This window comes from Trichosurus vulpecula, chromosome 4, assembly GCF_011100635.1.
Source record: "Trichosurus vulpecula isolate mTriVul1 chromosome 4, mTriVul1.pri, whole genome shotgun sequence".
Classification (NCBI taxonomy): Eukaryota; Metazoa; Chordata; class Mammalia; order Diprotodontia; family Phalangeridae; genus Trichosurus; species Trichosurus vulpecula.
In genome coordinates this window covers 229,754,766-229,780,490 of record NC_050576.1, presented here as the reverse complement: position 1 = coordinate 229,780,490, position 25,725 = coordinate 229,754,766, and the positions used below count along the sequence as shown (strand labels likewise).

The 25,725-nt window shown below is 42.0% G+C and overlaps 1 protein-coding gene across 1 annotated transcript in view; it reads right to left on the bottom strand.

The window, feature by feature from the left end:
- The window catches only part of LEKR1 (leucine, glutamate and lysine rich 1), a 174,723-nt gene that overhangs the window by 80,359 nt on the left and 68,639 nt on the right, over positions 1-25,725 (bottom strand). Inside the window, exons 3-5 of the mRNA XM_036753736.1 lie at positions 16,587-16,691; positions 14,266-14,280; positions 6,310-6,488 (exon numbers count right to left, since the gene is read on the bottom strand). Coding sequence (XP_036609631.1) covers positions 6,310-6,488; positions 14,266-14,280; positions 16,587-16,691 — 299 coding nt within the window. The remainder of the gene's footprint in view (positions 1-6,309; positions 6,489-14,265; positions 14,281-16,586; positions 16,692-25,725) is intronic.

The following is a 25,725-nucleotide window of genomic DNA, read 5'->3' as shown; positions in this document are numbered from 1 at the left end:
CAGCTGCTTCTAATATCGTTGGAATTTGAGCCTGCCTCACTTAATCAAATTTAGTAGGTATTGACTTACACAGTCAAGGAAACAAGCCAGGTTTAAGAATCAGGTGAAGTTAACTGTAACAGTAAAAATGTTAGGAAACTATAATTTAAATAGTCTTTAGCTATAAATTCTATAAAGTTCCTACACATTTGCTCTCAGCATAGTTTTTTTTAAACAGCTATTTAAAAATATTTCCTTAAAAGTTTCTACAAGTAAACAGAATTTCAATCACTTTCTTTCCCGTGTCAGTCATTTGTCACTTAAACACTGTGTGGGGATCTTTTCCTGGGTGTCTTATCTCCCTGACAAGATTACTATCTCCTTTAGGGCGGAAGCTGACTGGGTTTGGGGGGTTTATGTTGTATCCTTCACTGGCGTGGCATGGTGCCTTGCAAATAGGAAGCATTCAATACCTATTTGCCCATTAAGTAGATTATTTCTAAAAGAAACTTTATTAATATTCTAAAACAGAGGCATCATTGCCATCTGCAATATTCCCAAGGGCAGCCTGAACCAGATTAAAATATAATTGAGAATATTTAACTAAGTGAATCAAAACACAATAGAATGTAGATGATGTTGCTATGTGGTTTTCTACGTCACCCTGTAGCTGGCAGTGACCCTAAGGATGGTCTAGGGGCCCCATTTCTGTTGCAGTTTGACACCACTGCTCTACAAGAGTGTCAATTAATTGTCTGACATTCATGGGAACTTAGAGGCTTGTCAGGCTCTGGATGGTCTGATGTGAGCCCCACAAGAGACCTGTGGAGCAGATACCCAGGGATGATTTTGTCCAGAGGAGGAAACATGTTCAGAGAGGTTAAATAACTTCACCATCACAGGTAAATTCCAAGCCCACATCTTCTGGACTCCAGGTCCAGGGCAGTTTTCCGTCACTGTCTTCTCTTTCAGTGACACCAAAGATTTCAAAGGTAAATCTTTCAGCTTTTGTTCCAAGAATGGGGTGACTGTAAACCTGGATCTAAGACGTGCAATGACATCATGTTTGCTTCAGTTCTGCCGATCAGCCCAGCTTAGTCAATGCTTAAGTGTGCTGACTCAAGTTATCATTCTCTTGCATTTCTCACAGGCTTCACACTGATGCCAAAGGGATCAGCTCGTAAGCTTGATCTCATCGCTCCTTCCTATTCAATAACTCCAAAGGCTTCCTTATTGTCTCCAGGTTCAGTTGGTGTATATGGAGTGTCTGCTATTAGAATGCATGCTTCTGAAGGGCTGGTGCCACCTGGTGCATATGGGGGACACATGACTCCGGATCAGTAGAGATCAATATGGGGCAGGCCTGTGTCAGGCTCTTAATAAGTAGGTACCAGTATCTCTGGAGAACCACCTGAACAGAGGGCATTCCCAGGATGGGAAACAGAAAGGCTTTGGAAACTTTGGACATGTACAGGAATCTGGCTTTTTGGCATGTCCCTGATTCCCAGTGTGCCTCCACATAGACTTAGGAGGTAACTTTGTCTTGGGTGAGATCAGGACTTCTCTTGTAGTTTGAGTTAAGATCTTATCCTGTTCTCAGTTAAAGAACTCATTCACTCTTGTGCAGCATGTGGTATGCATATAGTTATATCTATAAGTACAGATATAGATATATCAGTATAACTTCTCTTACTTCTGTTTGCCTGGATAAATGATTTTACTCCATATTCACTGTCTGTGATGGCCTTTTGTGTAACCAGCAATTGAAGAGAAAGAACTACGTTGATGAGTTTAAGATACACGCTACCTTGCCATTTAAGAGTGACCAAGGATTTTTCTCTTTGTCCTAAACTATATGCCCCTAGAAGAGATGTTTGAATCGTGGCAACTAGATATAATGCTAACCCATTAATTTTTTTTCTGAGACTAGAGAAAAGAAGACTCAGTCTTTGAAGTACTCCTGGGGCCGGCCTGTCTCTTCACCTAGCTAATTCTTCTCAATTCTCCCATTTAATAGATTTAATTCTAGCACTTCAGGTACCATCCTCTCAAAGGTGACTCCTAGGAAAACTACCCATATTCAGGATAATCTGTGATTACATGGTTACTCAGTATAGTGGCTCAAGAACCCTCACAGCTGTTTGTTTGCTTTTTTTTTTACTAGTCATTCGGCAAAACATGTGATGGAATAATATAGTATTAAACATAACAATAGAACATTTCCCTCATACAAATACCATCAATGTGAAGAGTAGACACATCTAAGACATGTGGCAGGACAAACATGCAGAGAACATGTGCGGCCTGAGATCAGGCCTAGAAGGGCACATGCTTGGGGAACATCTACGGCCAGGGCCTACATGTGGAGGAACCATTCATACCGCCAGCCCTAGCAGTCCAACAAGGCCTCTGGTGCTGATATATTTTCAACCTGCTGCTTCCCCTGGCCTCTTGTGCTGGGTAGTCTCTGCCAGGTGATGCCCTGCTCAGCACTTTGTGGTAGATCTTCTCTTGTCTTCCAGTTTCTGGCTTCAAGTGGAGTCTTCTGATAAGGTGTTTCCTTCTCTCCACACAGGACAAAAACTAGATTCTTCCATCTCTAATTTATCTTAGAACCCAGAAAATGAAGCTTAACTCTTAGTGATGGCGATCCTTCTCCAGCCAGTCTTTAGACTAGGGGAGCTTTAGCTATGTGTAACTTTTTCTTTCTCCAGAAAAATCATCTCCACAGGCCAAGCTCTTTAGAGGCAGCCAGCTAAGTAGAGCCTACAGGATTTAATCTATTTTTGGATCTATTTCATCTTACTTACCTGGATCAACAGTCACTTGGTCCCAAGCCTCTAACTGATATAGGATTAAAATTTCCTACTCACTCCCATGAAACTCCATGAATTCCCTGTGGAATTCTATGCCCTTAATATCCATCTAGAGAGAAGATTCTGCCAAAGAAACTCACTAAGAGCTGTGTGAGTCTAGAACAGGCCACATGTGGGATTTGACCTATGAAGTTTGGATTCAGTCAAAGGGCCAAACTTGAGGACCTAGAGGGCCACATGTGGCCTCAAGGATTCAGGTTTCCATCCCCTGCTCTAGAGCATGTCAGGTTTTTTCTCTCAGTACCAAACACTGAGGTCTCCTATATAAATGAGGAAAGAAAAGGAGAAGGGAAGGGGAAGAGGAAGACGAAGAAGAAGAAGTATTGCATGAAATCCCTCTATTACCTCCTGCCTCAATCCTTTGTTCCAAATTCCTGCCTTTCTCATGCATATGTATGTGCCCAGATTCTGATACACAGAAATAATGGATAGGAAAGGAATTTAGGAAGAAGCCTATAAGAAAATATAACTCATGCATAAAATATAACTATATGAGGGGTGGAGCCAAGATGGCAGCTGGAAAGCAGGGACTTCCATGAGCTCCCACCCAGGTTCCTCCAAACACCTACAAAAATGGCTCTGAACAAATTCTAAAACTGCAGAACCCACAAAATATCAGAGGGAAGCAGGGCTCCAGCCCAGGACAGCCTGGATGGTCACGGGGTAAGGTCTATCGCGCACAGACCTGGGAGCAGAGCCCAGTGTAGGCTGCGCCCGGACCAACCAGACCAGGAGCCGGGTGGAACAGGCCCTAGCAACCTGAATCAGTGAGCTGTGGCAATTACCAGACTTCTCAACCCACAAACACCAAAGACAACAGAGGATAGTGGGAAAAGGTGCTGGGACAGAGTGAAAAGAGTTTGCAGTTGAGCCACTGCCCCAGGGGCAGCGGAGGTGGTGCAGCTACAGAACTACAGCTGCAGTTGCTTCTGGCCCCAGGCCCACTTGGTGGGAGGAATTAAGTGGCAGATCTGAGCGGGAGTGCACAGCCAGCTTAGATCTGAGTCGTGGTCCAGGTTGGCGGTTCTTGGGGGAGGAGGAGTTCTGGTGTGGCAGAGCTGGCTGTGTAGCAATAGCTCTGAAAACAACAGCACAGCCCTTCAAGCTTGGGAAAAGTACTCTACAAGCAGTCATACCCCAACGAAAAACTCAAGGGTCAAGTAAGTTGGCTGGGAACATGGCCAGGCAGTAAAAACGGACTCAGATTCAGACTCAGACTTTGGAATCTTTCTTTGGTGACAAAGAAGACCAAAACATACAGCCTAAAGAAGTCAACAGAGTCAAAGAGCCTACATCAAAAGCCTCCAAGAAAAACATGAACTGGTCTCAGGAGATGGAAGAGCTCAAAAAGGATTTGGAAAAGCAAGTTAGAGAAGTAGAGGAAAAACCGGGAAAAGAAATGAGTGATTCGAGAAAACCATGAAAAACAAGTCAATGACTGGCTAAAGGAGGCCCCCAAAAATACTTAAGAAAACAACACCTTAAAAAATAGACTCACTCAAATGGCAAAAGAGCTCCAAAAAGCCAATGAGGAGAAGAATGCCTTGAAAGGCAGAATTAGCCAAATGGAAAAGGAGGTCCAAAAGACCACTGAAGAAAATACTACCTTAAAAATTATATTGGAGTAAGTGGAAGCTAGTGACTTCATGAGAAATCAAGATATTATAAAACAGAACCAAAGGAATGAAAAAGTGGAAGACAATGTGAACTATCTCATTGGAAAAACTGCTGACCTGGAAAATAGATCCAGGAGAGATAATTTAAAAATTTTCAGACTATCTGAAAGCCACGATCAAAAAAAAGGGCCTAGATATCATCTTTCAAGAAATTATCAAGGAGAACTACCCTGATATTCTAGAACCAGAGGGTAAAATAGAAATTGAAAGAATCCACAGATCGCCTCCTGAAGAAGATCCCAGAAGGAAAACTCCTAGGAATATTGTTGCCAAATTCCAGAGCTCTCAGATCAAGGAGAAAATATTGCAAGCAGTCAGAAAGAAACAATTTGAGTATTGTGGAAACACAATCAGGATAACACAAGATCTAGCAGCTTCTACATTAAGGGACTGAAGGGCTTGGAATATGATATTCCAGAGGTCAATGGAGCTAGGATTAAAACCAAGAACCACCTGCCCAGCAAAACTGAGCATCATGCTCCAAGGCAAAATATGGATTTTCAATAAAATAGAGGACTTTCAAGCTTTCTCAGTGAAAAGACCAGAGCTGAAGAGAAAATTTGACTTTCAAACACAAGAATCAAGAGAAGCATGAAAAGGTAAACAAGAAAGAGAAATCGTAAGGGACTTACTAAAGTTGAACTGTTTTGTTTACATGCCTACATGGAAAGATGAGGTGTATAATTCACAAGACCTCAGTATTAGGATAGCTGAAGGGAATATACATATACAGAGAGACAGAGGGCACAGGGTGAGTTGAATATGAAGGGGTGATATCTAAAAAAAAATCAAATTAAAGGATGAGAGAGCAATATATTGAGAGAGGGAGAAAGGGAGAGATAAAAGGGGGTAAAGTATCTTGCATAAAAGTGGCAAGAAAAAGCAGTTCTGTAGGAAGGGAAGAGGGGGCAGGTAAGGGGGAATGAGTGAATCTTGCTGTCATTGGAATTGACCTGAGAAGGAAATAACATATACACTCAATTGGGTATCTTACCCCACAGGAAAGAAGGAAGAAGGAGATAAAAAAGGGGGGATGATAGAAGGGAGGGCATATAGGGTGAGGAGGTAATCAAAAGCAAACACTTTTGAAAAGGGACGCGGTCAAGGGAGAAAACTGAACAAAGGGGGATAGGATAGGAAGGAGCCAAATATAGTTAGTCTTTCACAACATGAGTATTGTGGAAGGGTTTTACATAATGATATATGTGTGGCCTATGTTGAATTGATTGCCTTCTTAGGGAGGGCGGGTGGGAAGGGAAGAGGGGAGAGAATTTGGAACTCAAAGTTTTAAAAGCATATGTTCAAAAAAAAGTTGTTTTTGCATGCAACTGGGAAATAAGATATACAGGCAATGGGGCACAGAAATCTATCTTTCCCTACAAGAAAGTAAGGGAAAAGGGGATGGGGGGGAGTGGGGTGACAGAAGGGAGGGCTGACTGGGGAATGGGGAAATCAGAATATATGCCATCTTGGAGTTGGGGGAGGGTAGAAATGGGGAGACAATTTGTAATTCAAACTCTTGTGAAAATCACTGCTGAAAACTAAAAATATTAAATAAATAAATAAATGATCCAAAAAAAATATAATTATATAAATAAATATATGTCAGATGGTTTGTAGGATTGTACAAAAGAAAAAGGGAATGGGGAGAAAGAATAATAACAGGGATGAAAAGCTATACTTATTTCTGCTTCACGTATTAAAAAAATATCTCTCGTTGACTCATGTTCCACCACTGCAAAAAGAGGCCATTCTGTCCTCACAGGGATGCCACAAACCTGTCAAAACCGCTCCTTCACTGATGTGTTGAATCTGTAGCGCCATTTCCTCACTCAGGGAAACCCAGTTCTGCAGCGTGTAAGCAACTTCATTTTTAATGCTCGCGAGTTCTCTCTTAGAAAACCTGAGTAACATAAGTGTCTTCTTGTGTATCGTGTGGTGCTGCTCCAGCTTCTTACTGCAAGGAAAAGAAATGAGATCAGCAGGAGTTTTTCAGATTTGGAAAGTGACAATGACTGATTCTATTAGAAAATAATTTAACACTCTAGTTTACCACTTTTAGTTTCTTTTTTATTATATTATCTGAAATCCAAGAAGAAATAGTTAATGATCTCAATCTTTATTTGTAATTTCCTCAACAACAAAGGTTCTTTTTTTCCTCCGTATTCTGGACACTCAAAAATACTCAAAATTTTTAAGATGGTTTAGAACAAAGTTTGTAGTTAAAAAAAAATGGAATCCACACATTCTGTGGCTGTGCCTACACAAGAATGGCAAATACTTTGGCAGGGAAAAATATGAGGAAAAGTAGGCTGATGCAGGTGGGAGCCAGCAGACCCAAGCTTGAATCTTGCTTCTGCTGCTTATTACCAGACTATCTTGGACCAAAGTCACTTCCCTTTCCGGTCCTCCAGTCTCTCATCTCTAAAATTCAGGGGATGGACTAGACAGTCTCTAAGTGTCTATGAAACTTGGTTTACAGGTTCCAGATTCTAAAAAACCTTTGTACATGGTTATAAGCAGCTGGCACATAATGTAATAATCAATTTCACCCTTTGGGTAAAATTTGTTTCTGACTTTCTATGGTCCATTTTCCAGTAAAAAGTGATCAAGCTCAGCTCAATACACTGTCTTTCAGGTGTTCTCTGACTTCCTTCAGATCAACAAACTGGAGGAATAAAATATAATCTTGAGCCAAACAATTCAAGAATTTCAAAGTGTTTGCTTTATGTATCTTTGTCTTTCCTCATTTCTCTACAGTCTCCATAGTCATATATTTTATGATGCAGGAATATTCTCTGACATTAACCTAGCACAACTCCGTCAGTCATTCCCCAATAACTAGACAGAGTATTACAGCTTTGTGCTATTACAAATTTTCTGAATAGACAGCTGTGCCACCTACAAGCAAAAACTATTTTCAAATCTGTTATTAATACTTCCTCCTTTACTTTAACATTATTTCTTTTTTTGTTTGTTTGTTTTGGCAGGGCAATTGGGGTTAAGTGACTTGCCCAAGGTCACACAGCTAGTGCATGTGTCAAGTGTCTGAGGTCGGATTTGAAGTCAGGTCCTCCTGACTCTAGGGCTAGTGCTCTACTCACTGCACCACCTAGCTGCCCCACTTCCACATTATTTCTAAGTCATTTCACTACTTCAAAAGAGCCATGCTCCCTGCAGTGATGCAAGCAGGCTGCAACCTCTCTCAAGTTCATTAGTTGCTATGACCAACACTAAATTCAACACCTGCTTGTCAGCCTTCTGATGAGGGCATACTTTTCCTTTGGTGGCATTAAGTCCTCAGGGAGCAAAGGAATGGTCAGTTGTCAGGCCTGTAAGCAAAGATTTCCTCACCTAGTGGTATCTACCAGAACTTGGTCTCCAGTTAGAGACTTTTGAGAGTCCAGGATCACCTCCATTCCATAAAAAGGCATCAAAAAGGACTGAGTCAAACAGAAATGTTAACAGTGAGTGGACAATCTGACTTTTCAGTCATTCTTAGTGAGAATGCTTCCAAGTTTCTCCATTCTAATAGTTCTACATCACTGAAGTATGAAAAAAAAAACTTGTCTGAAATCCCATGAAAATTTTTACCATAGTAAAGAAAAATCTTTCTGTTCCTATACATTTTAATGTTTTTTAAAAGCACAAATGCTATTTTTAGCACTAGGACTTTAGCATTATTAGCATTAAGATTTAGCATTAGAACTTTTCTGTTCCTAATTGACATGACCATGTAAATTGTATGATCGTTCTGGATATGATTCATTATATAGATTTTACCAATTATAAATTAATTGAGGGTTAGCAAAATATTTTATGTTTAAAATGCAGATACCTCTGAGAGGATCAGGAAGCTATCGGTCGATCACATCTTTATGTGAATTGTCAGAGCAGGAAGGAGAGGCAGCCCAGTGCGGTGGAGCCAGGAGCCGGACTCAGGGCCAAGAGGACCTGGGTGTAGGTCCCACCTTTGGCCCAAACCACCCATGGGGCCCTGGGGTCCTGGGGCCACAGGCAGAGAAAGTATAGACTGCATTGGTAGAGTCTTATCTCGAAGGAGCTACCTCACTAAGGGCCATGAGCTGCCCCATACCCCAGGAGAGCATCCACGGGGCTGTGCCTCCTGTCCTCGACCAGCCTGCCTCTCAGGCAGCAGCCCAGCAGCTTAGTCTGTGGCCAGGATCCATGGGAAGCCTTCCCATTTGGTAGACGCTGTCAGAGGACTCACTCCATTGGCACAGACCTGAGGACCTTGGCTCCCTCCATAACACAATGAGGCATCAGAGGAAAGTTTCTGGGGCTGAGGATGGATGTTTTCCTGCTCATGTCTGCCTCTGACCTTCCCTGGTTCCCTTCAAGTCTCAGCCAAAGCTCCAGTGTCTGCTCCGTAAGATTATTTCCCATTCACCCTGTCTAAATCCTGTTTCTACCTTAACTGTTGACACAGGCAGATTGTCTCTGCTATTAAGACTGAGAGCCTCAAGAGCAGGGGCTGTTTTCTCGCTCAGTGACTGGCACATACTATATGCTTAATCAGTGCTCACTGACTGACGATTGACTGCTTAGATCCTCTGGGAGGACATGGATCAGGTCACAGCAGCAGAGATTGTTGATAGGCTGTGGTCTGCACCTTTGGAGAGGAGCCCACTGCAGGAGCTCATGGATCGGCTGACGTACAGCCTTGTGTTGGGCTGAGATCATCTGGCCTAAGGCAAGGAGAGGAGTGGCTTTGGGGGGGGGGGGCGGGGGACAGACCCAGGAAGGGTGGCAGAAAGAAGGGAATCACATAGGGTTTCCACAGCTCCTCTCAGCTCCTCAAGGACACCCTGAGTACGCTGCACCAAGCCACAGTCCACCTGTTTACAATTGCTTCTTTCCAAGAGGCTGATTGGAAATGATGTCAGGGGAAATGCTGAGCAGGAACAAAGCCTTGCTGGAGGCTAGATGATTAAGCCTGATTGCAATTAAGCCATTAAGAGAAAAACTTGAAAAGAGCTACGTGACCTAAAGATCTCCTTGGCCGTAGTTCAGTGCTCCTCTAAGAGACTGGCTCTCATGTTTTCCGAAAACAGTCTCTAATAATACAGGTGAAGGATGCTCTGATTACCTTCTCTCAGATTCCCAGATTAGATCCCATGAGAATTCTCCTCCGTATCAGTACAAGAGGATACAACTGACTCTCGAGGACATGCTGTTTTAAGATAAGTTGTAAATCCTATGGCCAACTTTTCCAATGGATTGTTCACATCTGTTTGGCTTTCTTTTGCCGGGTAGGTCCCTCTTTCCCTCCACAACTCTCTTAGTGCTGAAATAGAGGAACCAGAAGTGGTTCCTCTATATCAGCCTATGGAGTCATTTTTCTCAAGTTTATAGCAGGGTCGCTACTCTCAAAGAAGTTTAAGTAATTAGGTAATTTTGCCACATGTATTAGAATCCAGACTGCTCTTAACGTGTATAATCTTTTAGTCTGATCTGAAGAAACAGGGGCAGGCACCTAGGGGGTGCAGTGGATAGACTGCCATTTTTATATGGTCAAATCCAGCCTCAGACATTCACTAGCTCTCTGACCCTGGGCAAGTCACTTTACCAGTAAAATGAGGGGGAGAAGGAAAATGGCAAAACATTCCAGTATTTCTGCCAACAAAATTCTAAATGGAGTTTGTGAAGAGTTGAACACAACAACAGAAACCTGGGCAACAGGACTGGCTGGCAGATGATGGCCAACATTCAAAGGTGTAGCCCTACCTAGTGGTTATATGGCACCTCAATCAGTGAGAGACCTCCATCAGCTGACACACATCTCCATTGCCTCAGGAAACAGAGGCTCTTGAGATGGACGGAAAAGATTTTGGTGTTAGCGACCACTGGGGATGATAAACTTATCCAAAGTTGGATTGGTGTCTGGCCAAAGGACTTGCCTGACACCATCCTTGGAACCTGCTAGCTTGACAGACACTACTAGAACAGGCACCTTACCAGTGGAGCCTTCAAGATCCCTGAGTCTCCCTTCACAGGACATCCACAGACTGTCAGGAATCATTTGTAAACAACTAGAGAATAAAATGCAAGTCCATAGAGTATATGCTCCTTGAGGTTGGGGAGGGTTTCATTTTTGTCTCTGTAGCCCAGCACAATGCTGTTCCCATATTAGATAATTAACAAACGTTTGTGAAATTTCTGGAGATTTAAACTCAACTTATTTTCCCCCATCATGTGTTAGCGTCCCTTTTTTGTTTGTTCATTTCTTCAACTTCAACTGGATTCCTTGATGTTCTGAGGTGTGAATGGGCTTTGATGGCACCTACCCCTTCATGCTTCCATCCCTTTCTCTGAATCCCCAGAAGTCAGCTCATCAAGCCCTTATGTTCCCAAAGGAATTCTCTATAATTTTGTTGTACTTGGTTTGCTCACAGACATCAAGGTACTGATAGCATTTCAAAATATATGAAAATAGTATCTTTTTGTTCTTGAAAGAAATTAAGGAAAAATGAAGCACAAAATAAAAAAATTAATAATTCCAGAAATATCAAATTAAATACCATACAAATTAGAATAATATATACTTGCCTATTAATAATTTTTTAAATTGACCATCAAATGTTAGATTCCAAAGGGACCTCCCTCTTATTTTATAGATTAGAAAGCTGGTAGATGAGAAAATAGAGTCATTTGTACATAGAGAAAGCAAAAGATTAAGTGTTTATTGAGTGCCAATATTTTCTATGGGCCAATCTACTCAGAAATATTATCTCACAAATATTGTCCTCTTCGCAACTCCAAAAGCTAGGTACTATTATGGTTCCTATTTTACAGATGAAGAAACTGAGGCAGATAGAGATTAAATGATTTAGAGAGAGTCACACAGCTAGTAAATGTCTGAGGCTGGATTGGAACTCAGGTCTTCCTGACTCCAGTACCCCTTCTCTATCCACTGTATCTCCTCACTGCCTCCATATGCACACTGAGTTAGTTAATGATAAAGTGTGGTCTAGGATCCAGGGTTATTGACTCCTAGTCCTATTGTCTTTCTGCTATACAAGCCTGTCCCTATGTAGCATGCTAAAATGCAAATGTGACTTTGGAAGGAAGGTAACTGAATAATGAGCACTAATTCATGGCCTCTGAGACCTGGGTCCTCACGGAATAAGACAGAGTGCTGGCAGATTATGGGTGGCAGGGAGGGCAAGACAGATGGAGAATTGCTTTGGGGAGCCAGAAGCATCCCAGGGGTCTGGGTACCTGAAGGAAGGCAGAAAATGGAGAAGAATCTGAAAAGGGAAGTAAAGAAAGTCTGGAAGCAGATGGACTCACTGGTCTTCCTATTTCACACATTCACAATTTTGTTCAAGCCCTCTCAAAAGAAGGGAGGAAAGATGATGGGAACCACCTCCAGCTGGATGTACTTCAGATGACCCCAGGCCACTAACGGATGTCACCGTCTCTCCTGGCAGTAATAAAACATTCCCAGGCAGGGACAACATTCTGCAAATCAGGTGAATTGGGGGGCCCTCCCTGGTCCTTTTCTTTTCCTATCAGCTTTGCTAGCAAGAAGGAGGTGCCATTCTGATGCCCAAGGAGGGCTTCTAGCCAGGCAATGTCCTCTTCTCACATGAGTCTCTCCTTTGCTATCCTCTCACCAACATACTCATTCCTTTAGCGCTCTGTCATCCAATTGCTGTCACTGAGGAAAATTCGTAGGAAAGAAACTCACAATAAGGTATCAATGACTAATAAAAATAATTTAATTTAGGAGAAAGGATTTGCATTTTAGAAGTAACCCAAACAAAAAAAATCTCTAATAGGTGACCTTGGAGCTCTGTGGCAGAGGGCTAGTGAGATAGCACAGAGACCTTGTGGGGTCCTCAATCAGAGCAGGTGCCTACTCTGCCCACAGGAAGGCTGCTCTGAATGTTTCCAAACTAGGCATCACCAGGCATTTCTTGATTCTAATAGCTCACAATTCAAACTCACTGGCAGCCAAGTGGCTAGTCCTCTTCTTCAAAAAGAAAGAAAGGATTGGAAACCATCCCAGTGTTTCTGCAAATAACTAGCTGAATGCAATAGCAGCATCTCACTAATGCACATATCCAACACAGAAATGAGTCAGAGCTAGACCTGGTTCTAGCATCAGCTCTGTTGCTAATCAACAATCTGTGTGACTTTGGGAGGGTTTCTTCATCTCTCTGGCCTCAGTTTCTTCATCTGCCAAATGATGGTATTGGACTCAAGCATCCTTAACACTCCTTCTATCTGTATGTTTCCAACCTTCTACAAAGCAGGCAATCGCATCCCCTTCCTTTGACCCTGGTTCTAACATAGCTTTTCTATGCAGGCAAATACTCAGAGGGGCTGAGACTTCTGAATTGCCCAATTCTTGTTGTACCATTTAAAAATTATATACATTTAAATGTACATTATGTACATAAATGTAATTTATGTACATTTAAAAATTATGTCCCTCCAAAAACAATGCTGTTCACTTTTAGAAGAACTCAGGAGGAGAACTGCTTATTTACATGCCCAGAATATCCAGATACAGGCAGGGATCCTGATATCTCTTGGAGAGACAGGAAGAATGTCAGCAAACCATTGATGGTTCCCAGCTGGTAGCTGTCTGACAAATCCAGGCGTGTACAATCCTCCTTCCAGTGACTCAGTCAGTCACTCAACAAATACTTAATTCATCTGTAACGTATTCAAGGCATTAAATCAGAGACCAAGTTGAGTTTTCTCCCCACTCTCTTCAGAAAGCCATAGGTGAGAGAGAACATGTGACTTCCATGGTTAAGAAGCAGGGTGGTATACAGTCAGTCATGCAATAACCGAAGCACAAATATAGAACTCATATGTAAAAAACATGACATCAAACAGCTTCCAAGAATGCCCTATTGATGATCCATTTCTTTAATTTATGTTTTGCTTTACCAGGTCTTTGTGCTATCTGGCCATGCACCACCCCCTAACCCCGCCCCCACTCCCACTAAGTTCTTCACATGCCAGGCTCTATGGACATGATGTGCTATGAGGATTTCATGCCATTTTGATGGGCACAGCTAGTTCTGGACTAGTTCCTCAGAAGCACCCTCCTCTGTTCTCCCCTCACCCCATCCTTTTCAGGATCTTATGGTTATCAACACACAGTCCCATAATCCGTTCCACACACACATACACGTTTGCCTGCCCGGACAAGTGTCAAGAAGCACCTCCCAAATCTCTGGAAGAGGGCAGGGGACAGGGTCTGCTTTAGGCAAGATTTGTGAAATATGGGAAGGGCTCTCTTACCTCCTTTGCATTCTCTCTCTCTCTCTCTCTCGCATTCTCTCTCTCTCTCTCGCATTCTCTCTCTCTCTCTCACATTCTCTCTCTCTCTCTCTCTCTCTCTCTCTCTCTCTCTCTCTCTCTCTCTCTCTCTCTCTCTCTCTGTCTCTCTCCCCCTCTCTCCTTCTCTCCCTCTCTCCCTTTCTCCCTCCCCCTCTCTTTCTCCCCCCCCCCACCTCCCTCTCTCTCTCTGTCCCTCTCCTTCTGAGAAACCTTTCCCCTGACCCCCAAACCCAGAAGCTTGGGTCCTGTCATATGACCCCCACGACTGCTCAACACAGCCCCTCTATACGTACACACACTTCATAAATCAAACAGGCTTAATGGGGCTTTTTATTTTCCAAATCATATTCCCAAAGTATCATAAAGAATATTGAAGCCTAATGAAGTGGTGAAAGAGTAGAACATGGGACCTGAAGAGGCAATTTCTGCAAATTTTGGAGTGACTCTTCTGATCAGTGGCCTTGTCTACAGTCTTAGGAGGACCACTTCTACAAATCTGATTTCTACCCCCAGCCAGGGAAATCTGTGACCCAAGAAGAGCTATCCTCCTTAGAGGTTTTCAAGCAGAGGAAAGTCAACTACTCATTGGCTATTTCACAGTGTATATTCATTTGATGCATGGATTGTGCCAAATGGTCAATCTCTCCCAACTCTCACATTCTGTAACTCTGTGAAATCTTGAGAACCCCAGTATACAGTTCGCTTTGCTTTTCAGAAATGGCCCTCAGGTCTCCTGCAAGTGCTCTAGCTAATGAGCATTAAATATGGAAAATGATTTATTTATACAATAGTTAATAAATGGACACTATGCTTCCCACAAGGACCAATGCAATCCTTACCCCTAATTGTCTCCAGGGCCAGGGCTCTCTGCTGGAGTCATCTTTCTTACCCTTCGCCCTCTGTTCCTCTGCTGCTATTTCAATGTCCCCTTTCCTGGTGCTGGATGCTTCCCTCCAGGGACTGTATGGAGCTCATTCTCCCAGCTGAAGTGACCTCTTCTCCTCCAGGGTGATGGCAAATGAGGTCCAGGCTTCTTTCTAGGGCCCCATGCAATTTGCTGTCTCCATCACTGCCTAGCATCATCTTCTTCCCTCTTGGGGCCCTCACAGGTTTCTCTGACACTCCAGGGTCCCCATCACTATCTGCCTGGTCACTGCCAGTGGGACCAACTTCAGTCTGTCTTCCTTCTATCTATGTCCCCTCCCTAAACCTAGGCTCATGTGGTTCCTGCTGTAACTAAAGGAGCTTCCCTCTTGCACATGAATACCAAGGGGTCAGAGACTTACCCATCTCCTCCTGGGGCAAGGCTGCTACACAAATAATGTAGGATCAGTTCTTAACTTTGAAAATATACTGTCATTTCCTATCTATCTTAATGACAATGGAGAATAAAGAACAGTAGCTACTGACAGAAGATTCCAGAAGGAGAAAGGTTTGAAAAGAAGAATCCAGGTTCTAACTAAGTTAGGTGGTGGTGATCAGGGGAGAGAGAGGAAGCTCCCAAGTGGGATCTCCTCAATGCCCAGGGGCCACACCACCTTGACACACAGCTGGGACTGCAATCTAGGAAGGGTGATGAGGTAGGGCCTTCAATAGCCAACATGCTTGAAACCAGGGAATGGCTGTCAATCTGTGAGTAAGAGACCTGAAAATTATCACCGTGAATTGCATCATGGCACTCCAATACGTTAAGGCACCATAATGTCCTCAGTGTGGATACTCCCTTCACTGACTCAAATCACAATCTTCCCATGCCTAGGGGCAGACAGTTTTCGCGAGCTGCTGTGACAGAAAAAAAAAAAAGAATTCATCACCTAGTGACCAGTTTCCTAGTAAGGAGCCTTTCATATTTCCAAGGCTGGTCCCTGGAAAACAGACATCCCGTTTCCATCAGGTCTAGGTCTGGACGTCTTTCCAGTTCAGTAGAACCCTGCCAAAACTCAGCCTCCTCCAGCATCACCTTTGGGAACCCAGGATCAACTCTGCATCATGGTAAGGCATCAGAGGCAGGCTCTAACAGGTACTTGGGGGTAGAGTCTGTTTCAAAACAAAAACATTCCCAATCTGGAGAAGTTTTTACTGTACTATGTTCCCCAAAGGTACAAAAATAAGTAAAATGAGCATTCTTCCTACTTATTAGGCATACTTTCAGGTACCCTGAACAAATGGCCATCTGTAATGCTCATGTTTCATGTTTTAAGGACAAAAGTTGACTGAAATTACTAAATTCTAAAAGCAGCCACACTTTAGGGAAAAATCAGCCCGGTTTATTCATCTCTGATTAGAAAAGCAAATATTCAGCCTTTTGAGAACACACTTCACTGTTTCAGTGTGATTAACTCCAGCCTGTGTGTTTGGGAGGAGCAGTAACAGCCCCCTTCCCTGGTGCTTTGAAATGGCGAAACTTAAAAATATAGAGCATTACCTCTAAAATTTGGCTCATTCTAGTCATTTTCTACCAATTGATCATCATGCTGAATGTGGTTAAGATAATAAATTCATGCTAATACACAATTATTTTAATTATAGGAAATAAACTAAGGCAACATTTACATTTTTCTAATCCCATAAAGTTCAGAAAGAATATTCTCAGCATGATCTGAAATCTTTTAAGAAAAGCCACAATGACACTATTTTTTAATCAATACACTACTACATTTATGGTCCTTTTATTGAAATATTTTAATTAGCCATTTCTCCCTTAGGGAGATCTTACCTGTTCTGTTGTAACTGTCTATGTGCGACTTTTAGCTCATCTTGAAAATGTCTCATTTCTTCGTTCACACTCTGAAATTTTTTTTGTTGGTTTTCTAATTGTGTGCTTAAATCTCTAATTCTAAAAATATAAAGAAAAAATTATAAAAAATAAATATTATATTAAATAATAATTAAATTAATTAATTAAATTAATTAAATAATATTTAACAATTAGCATTGTTTTGTAAAAGAAATAAAGGTCATGTTGTTTATAATAACTCACATGTCTATGGCACTTTATGGTTACAAAGCACAATTCGTCACAGCACACCTGTGAAGGAAGCTGGGTCTCCACTAGAATGCCTCCCCTAAGAAGTCCCCCTGTAGCCAGAATGGACTTTGTTTTCTTTGAATGACTCAGCTTGCCTCGTTGAGCTTCCCTGAACGCTGGGGCTTGCTCTTCCGGGGCAGGACCAGAACTTCCTGTGTGATGAGTCGTGGGGCTGGCTGAGGGGAAGTGTGTTAACGTGGTCTATGCTAGGGGGAAGGGCCAAGTCAAGAACCAATCGGCCCTGGTCGTTCAGGCGGTGCTTGATGATGTCAAAAACTCTATAAGAGGGGAGAGGACAGCTTGAAGATCCTCCTTTCCTTTTCCGGTTGGAGCCAGAGACACCTACAGCCGAAGCTGAGCTGCCGGTAGCAGAGCTGACTAGAGGCTAGTGGGTAATCTTCTTTCCGTAGAGGGGAAGCATGTATACGATTTTGCCTTATACCATCTCGCTTCTCTGCGGCCTCCTGGTTACCCTTGTAAGGCGGACTTATTGGGCCTGGAAGCTTTTGATGAAAATATCAAAATGGGGATGCTGGTTTGTGGGCTTGTTATTGTGGAGTGTAAATACATGCTTTAGTTCTCCTGCCTTCTGCCTAGAGAATTCCTTGTATCCTGCGGTTCCGGACCTTTTAGGCACATATGAGATTCTCCTTGAAATCATAAATTCTGCCTTCCTAATATACCCCCCCCCCTTCCAAAGATATCCTGCCTCCAACCCCCACAGCCTACTGATCCCCAGGGCAGTCCACCTCATTTAGGGGCAATTCTCATTGTCACAAAGGGTCTCCTACTATCAAGTGTAAATTGGCCTCCATAACTGTCACTCATTGCTGTTGTTTTGCATCTGGTTCTGGAGAGAACCAAAGGAATCCTTCTCATAACAGCTATTTAAATACTTAAAGACCACCCTCATGTTTCCCCTATATCTTCTCCACACTAAATAGGCTCACTCACAGAGTCAAATATGGCAGAATTTCTGATTGGAAAGGGATTCGTCCTCAGCAGTCACCTGGTCATGATGACAAGTGACCATCTAGCCCAGGGGTAGGGAACCTGTAGCCTCAAGGCCACATGTGGCCCTCTAGGTCCTCAAGTATGGCCTTGTGACTGAATCTAAGTTTTATAGAACAAATCCTTTTATTAAGGGGATTTGTTCTGTGAAGTTTGGATTCCGTCAAAGGGCCACGCTTGAGCACCTAGAGGGCTACATGTAGCCTCAAGGCAGAAGGTTCCCCACCCCTGAAAGACCTCCAAAGAGGGTGAACCCAATACCTACCCACCCCCAAAGCAGCCCATTCCCCTTAGGATAGCTCTAATTGTGAGGGCACTTTCCTCACACGGAGCCAATGCCTGTCCCTCCACAGCTTTTCCCCACCAGCTCTTCCTACTGCTCCATGGGGCCAAACAAAATAAATCGAATCCTTTCTGACAAGACAGCTTTTCTAGTACTGGAATATTATTACTACATCCTCCCTGATTTTTCTCTTCCCCCCCAGGCTAAACATCTTCAATTCCTTCAAGCCATTATCATAGGAAATGAACTGAGGCTCTTCATTCTGCTTGCTTTTCTCTAGATTCTTTCCAGTTTATCGGTGCCCTTTCTAAAATCTGGCATCCAGAACTGAACACAATACTCTAGATGTGGTCTGATAAGAAAATAAGGAAGGATGATTACTCCCTGTGACTGGAAGCTATGTCTCTCTTAGTGCAGTCCAAGATTGCATCAGCTTTTTGGAACCCCATCTCACATTGTTTATTCATACTGCAGCTGTGATCCATTGAAACTCTCAGGTATTTTTCAAGAAAATTGCTGGATAGGGATGCCTCCCCGACTTTTTATTGCAAATCTGATTTTTTGAACACAAATATAAGACTTTACATTTAACCCTAATAAATTTAATTTTATTTAATTAATTTGAGCCCAGTGTCTTAGACCAGAGGCGTCAAACATACCACCTTTAGGCCCATGTGGCCTACAACACTCCCAAATGACAACCAAACCAGATTAAAACGTAGTTCCTGTCTGATTTTAATGTGTTGATGTATAATAAAAAGAAATATGTAAAGATGTGTACGTTTCTAAGCCTATGCCCAGCCTGTAGGGATCCTTAGCCCCCATTTGTATATGTTTGACACCTCTGCTGTCTTAGGCTATTGAAGATCTTTATGGCTTCTGATTCTGTCATGCAGTTTGTGGCCTGTCTTAGCACAGGAACAGGCACAGATTGCTAGGACACTCCACGGAAACTTCTTGAGTTGTCATCAAGCCAAGAACAACCACTTGCTGCATCTGACCATTGGATCAGTTCAAAAACCACCTAACTGCACTGTCATCTAAGCTACATTTATCTTTACATAGGATCATAGATCTGGGTCTCAAAGGGACATCACATAAAGAGCTTAACTCCCTCAATATGCAGATAAAGAAACTGAGGCTCAGATAAGTGACTTGACCAAGGTCATACAGGCAGAAACAGTTGACTCTCCAAACTAGATCCTCTGGTACCAACCCCAGGACTCTATCACATTACATTGCCTTTACCACCAGAATACCAGGAAAGACTTTTGTCAATTGTTCTGAAAAAGCCTAGTACACTAGATCTGTGGCAATTCCCCCCGCCCCACCCCCGCCACATACAGACTAGTGACCTCAAAAGAGGAAACTGGGCTAGGTCCAGAAGCCATGTGGGTGCTCCCTTTTTCTGGATGTTCAGTAATCAACAATTCATTATCAAATTTGATCAGGAATTAGAAGACAATTCACTGTTCTGCCATTTTCAGGTTCTATTGTCTTCCCTCTTGAAAAGCAAAACAATATTCTCCCTTCTCCCTGCTGTGGCCTCTTGCCATAAACTAGAACTGCTCAGGGATCTTCAGCATAGCATTTTGGCTATTAGTTGGGCTGTGCCTCCCGGTCCCAGGGCCATGCTCCTTTACAGAGAAAACAGAAAAATGGAGCAGCTCTGCCTTCTCTGTGCTGTTCATTGGCTTCTTCTCGCCCACCCCAAGCACCATTTTTTGATATTCCTTTATTCCTCTCAAACACAAAGAAAATAGGATCAAAAACTCTGCCACCTCTCTTTCACCTGAAGTCACCATCCTATCGAGAAGATCCACACGGTCCAGGTTCTGGGGCTACTCTCCCATTTGCCCATTTGCCATGGTGGACTAGATCCCTTCAGAGTTCTGGGGGCTAGGGTTTTCTAGTGCTAGAGGTCATGAACGGTGTCCTTCCCACATGAATCATCAGCTGATCACTATTACCCAATCAGATTTAATTAGCTTTTATAAGTAGATCTTTACTAAGGTAGCATGTTGAAGAAAATCTGGGATGGCTTCCCCACAGACATCTACAGAGTCCAGAGAATGGAGACTCAAGCTTAGAGCAAAGGAGCCTTTTAAGAGAAATTTACCTTGTTGGAGAGCATATTTTTTTAAACATTATACAAGTGCACACAAACATGAACATTTTGCACTTGGTCTGTGAGTACAATGATAACTACAACAAAGATAATTTACAAATGCAAATGTTCCTCAGTCCATAAACCAGCAATATACGTGTATTATCAAAGGACCCAATCCCAAGTACTCAGCTCATATTAACTGACTGATTTCTCTCGAATACAATCATCAGATAATGTCTATTGTTCTTTTGCCAGGAAAACTCCGAGTTGGAATCATGAAGAGTCAGACACGTCTGTAACAACTCAACAACAACAATAAAAATTACACACAGCTGTTAAAGCAGTATTAATACACATAAATCGGAGTTACATAGAAAACAACTGTTTACAAGATTATTACTTAGTAGTACTAACATGATACAAGTTTATGAATTATTGAAAAGTATCAAAAAGAAAATATTTACATTTGTAAAAGTCTAATACTTTTGCCCTTTCAGTTCCACAAGTTACACCAATGTGCTTTACAAAGCCTCAGAGGAAAAAAAATTCTCCCTCTTTTCCCACCAGGTTCTCTACTCTAAAGGTTTAAGTGTTTATTTGAAACAAACAAAAGGTTACTATTCTATGAGGTAGGCAGGTGCCTACATAGGTAGCAGATAAATGTGTCTAGAAATCACTGGAAAAGTAAATTGTAAACAGCGTAGTGATAGGATCTGTGTGCCTTGAATAATTCTGATGTAGGATGCAGCGTACATCGCCAAACAGGAATACATAAAAGAGTTGTCATTCCCGTATTACTGTGCTACACAGCAGTACACCAAACAGTGGGAAGATACATGATATTCTCCTCCTTGACCTCTGCCACTTCAGAATGTTTCCTCTACTAAATTAACATTAGCCTAAAGGGAAAAACTCATATTCCTTAAAAAATGTTAGCATCTTACCCTAAATTTGCTATCTTTTTATAGTGATGGTACAAAGACATATACACTGAAACTTCTGGTTTCCAATTTTGTTGTTGTTGAGTTGTTTCAGTCGTATCTGACCCTGTGACCCCATTTGGGATTTTCTTGGCAAAGATCCTGAAGGGGTTTGTTATTTCCATCTCCAGCTCATTTTATAGATGAGAAAACTGAGGCAAACAGGGTGAAGTGACTTATCCAGGGTCACACAGCTAGTAAGTGTCTGAGGCTGGTTTTGAATTCAGGTCCCCCTGACTCCAGGGCCATCCACTGCTCTATCCACCTGCTAAAATTCTACTAAAGAGTGAAAACCAGAGCCATGATTCATCATCATTCTTATCATCAGAAATAATTAATACATTCTCATCGAAAACGAAGAAGAGAATTGATAGAAATCCTCACAGCACATGATAAGAAGTTTAAAATCTACAGAAATTCTTTGACAATATACCCGACATCATCCCCCTGCTCCCCTACTGCCAATAATGAAGGCTTTCAATAGGAATAAGTCACTGAGTTTGTAGGATGGAATCAAAAGTGACTTGCCTAGGAAAGCCAGTGAAACTATAAAGCTCCATGATGGGCAATGTTGACATGAACTCAACCAACATGAGGTCAATAAAGAAGCATCAAACATATGTCAGAGTTGTGCACATTTGTTTATAGAAACGGGAGGGCTTATTTTATTGATTCAACCTCAGGTCATCACCACCAAAAACTACAGAAGGGTAAAGACACCAGGCTTATTACTACAGATTACACAAAGAAATGGTAACACTTATGCAAAGCATCTCTGCAGGATACAAAGAGTTATTATGAAAAGCATTCATTTTTCCAATTGTGCAAGTATTTAGAACATTAAATAGAAAAGAATAATTGTAGGACAGTGACTTATCCCAGGCCAATCCTATATGAATACCATTGAGAAGGATGAGAAGGAAGTGAATAATACATATATTAGTATGTAAAATGTTATGAGTTCTGTCATATAAGTTTGGAAACTATGTAAGGTTGATAAGAAAAGTCTTAGACACTGGAAATGAGCCCCCATTGTTTTAGAGAAGAGGAGGAGGAGGAGGAATTGTGAAGTGACCCAACCATTCTGGAGAGCAATTTAGAATTACTTTTATATCCCAAAGGGCTACAAAACTGCGTACCCTTCAATCCAACACTTAACATGAACTGATGCAAAATGAAGTGAGTAGAACCAGGAGAACACAGTACACAAAAAACAGCAGCACAACTGCACAAGGATCAACTGTGAATCACTTAGCTGTTCCCAGCAGTGCAGTGACTGATCCAAGACAGTCCCAAAGGACTAACGATGAAGCATCCTACCTGCCTCCAGAGAAAGAGCTGATACTGTCTGAATACAGACCAAAGCACACTAGTTTCCACTTTCTTTCTTTTTTGTTGTTCAAGTCTTGTACAAAACGACTAACATGGCAATGTTTTGCATTATTGTTTATGTATAACCTATATTGGATTGCTCACCGTTTCAGAGAAGGGAGAGGCAAAGAAGGGAGGGAGAGGATAAAAATTTGAACTCAAAACTTTTTAAAAATGTTAAAAATTGTTTTAACATACAATTGAGGAAAAATAAAACATTAGTTAAAATACCAGTAATAAACTAAAACATACTTTCTTTTTTTTGGTCAGAACTGTGATTTCATGAGTGCAGAAAACTTATAGTTAGGAAGATCTCTATATCAATGAATACCAGTGACTTCTGCAACTTATAATCATTTGGAGTTGCTTGGAACACTGTAAAATTAAGTGACCTGCCCAGGGTCACAGAATCAGTATGCATCAGAGGCAGGAGTCAATGCCAGGTCTTCCTGACTCTGAAGTCAGCTCTTCAGCCATTATACCATCCGGCCTCTCAGCGAATGAACGAAAGAATGAATGATTTCTTAAGTGCAAAGCTGGAGCTACAGATAGGAAAGTCAAAAAACACGTGTGGAAGGTTCAGCTTCAAGTCTGATGGAAAGACTCCATGGTCCAGAGGGTGCAGCAGCAAAGGAGATGGCAATGCCTCGTCTTTAACATCATTTTCCTAAAATTAGTGTTTGAGGCGGTCAGGAAGGAGGTGCAGGCTTGACTTGCTTGGCACAGTATTCCTAGTCAAAAGGACACTTCAATGATAAGTCACCTAAGACAGGTATTTTTATCATTGTTTTTCCAATGGCATTTTTCCTCTTTTACCAAAAATAAAATCAATAAAAAATCCTCCCAAGAACATCTGGGAGAGGACAACTCATCACTTAATTTATTCCCCTAATGAATGTTTCATATAACCAGCATCTCAGGCTCTGTAATAATAGTCTCTGGGTATATCAGATCAGTTCAAACTGAGCCTATTATACTGTCCACGGTGATCCTTTCGAATGGAAATTATCATAATGATAGAAAGGGGAATGCAATATGTTCACTTTTACTGTATATGCTGTACCATCTTGGTGAAGTAAATCATAAAATGTTACGACCAGACAGTATGTACTGTTCAAGCACACAGTTTTCCCTTATAGTCATAACCCTGCACAGAATGTGAACACTCCTGGTATGAGAACAGGTTGCTGTATAGTCAGAGGCTGTTCCTGCAGGGAATAGGGACTAACATCATGTTCTGTGTCCTAGAAGCTCGATGGCCAGCATGAGAATCCCTGCCAATATCACAATGCCTGCCTGAACAACTTCTTTCTGTTTTGTTTCCCAGGCTCCCTGGCAGGGCTAACCTGGATTAACCAGGATTTTGGAACCTGGGTGGGCATCTCTGAGTTAATAGAGAAAGGCCTTCAGAGTCAACGCTCAACTTTAACAGTGGCAAAACTGTCCATTTCACTGGTTTAGAATGAATTTGGGGAAGAAATACTTGAAAAATTCCACTTTACCACTTCCCACTTCAACCAACACTTCTAGATTAAAACAATTAAGAAATGTAATTTTGGAATCGATAGAACAATCAATATAATTCATCTAGTCATCAATGTTGAGAGGTAGCTTATCAAATTTTTGAATTTTCTCTATTATGTTCCCACCCAAACCCCCCTTGTTTTAATGCGACATTGAGGTAAAGATACTGGATTCAGACCCAGAACACCTGGGTTGGGACTCTGCTTCCTTCCACATTAGCTGTATGACCTTCCACAACTCACTTAACCGCTCCCAGCTTCAGTTTTCTCTTCCACAAAATGCAGATAACACTCACAATATTTACTTCACAGAGTTGCTCTGAAATAAAATTAAATAATGTTTTTAAAGAATTTTGTAAACTATAAGACACTATGTAAATGTAAAGTATTATTATGATGACCATTGTTAATGACATCATCATGATGAGGTGAGGGGCGATTTCAGGGTTTGAAAATGTTAAAGGAGTAAATTTAGCACTTGCAAACATAAAGCAGGTACACAAAGGTTATACCCACACTAGGGATTCCAAGGGCCAAGGCGACAATGCTAGAGCCTGAAGACACCAGGGGAGGAAACAGGAGCTGCTCTAGTTTGACAAACCAATTTCAGAAAGTGATGGGGAGAGGGGAGGGGGTGGGAGGAGGGAACAAGCATTTATTAAGCACCTGCTATGCACCAGGCACTGTGCAAATATTACTCATTAGATCTTCACAACAGCTCTGGATACCCACTGTAAGAAATGGGTTTGTTTTGGAGTAGAAGAAGGAAAAGCTAAACTCACAAGTCATCAGATGTTCCTTCCTCAGAATTAATGCTCTACTCACCTGAGTGGACATCAAGGCTCAGTCCAGGGGCCATGTGCTGAAGAAGAGGCCTTTCCTGAGGTCACCAGGTATTATTGCTTTCCCTCTGCAAATGCCTCTGTGTTTATTTATCTTTCCATGGGGCAGTTAGGTAGCATAGTGGATAGAACACTGGGCTTGGAATCAAGAAGACTCTTCTTCATGAGTTCAAATTCAGCCTCAAATTCTTACTAGCTGTGTGACCCTGGGCAAGTCACTTCACCCTGTTTGCCTCAGTTCTCTCAACTGTAAAATGAGCTGGAGAAGGACATGACAAACCACTCCAGTGTCTTTGCCAAGAAAACCCCAAAATAGGGTCACAAAGAGTGAGACATGACTTTAGTGACTCAATGACAACAACAAAATCCATGGAGTATTGCTCCAAACGAACATAAGGTTCTGGAGATCACTCTCTGTGCATACAGCCAGTGCCCAAACAACAGGCACTTAATAAATGCTTGTTGGATTGAATTAACCTTCTGATTCCTACATCTGCCTCTGAACATTGTCTCTTGGAAACAGGTGGTAAGGACCTCTGTAACCCAATAAACTGGTTAATAGGGGTTCCCAGGGGACAAAACTGCCACTACAGAAAAAGGTTCAGGATTTCTTTGTAAGACACAAAGGCAACCACAAGAGGAGCAAGCCTTGCAATAATCAGAAGTGGGAGCCACAAGGACTTCAGGAAATGCCATTAAGGAAAAGTTTGATATACCCTCAA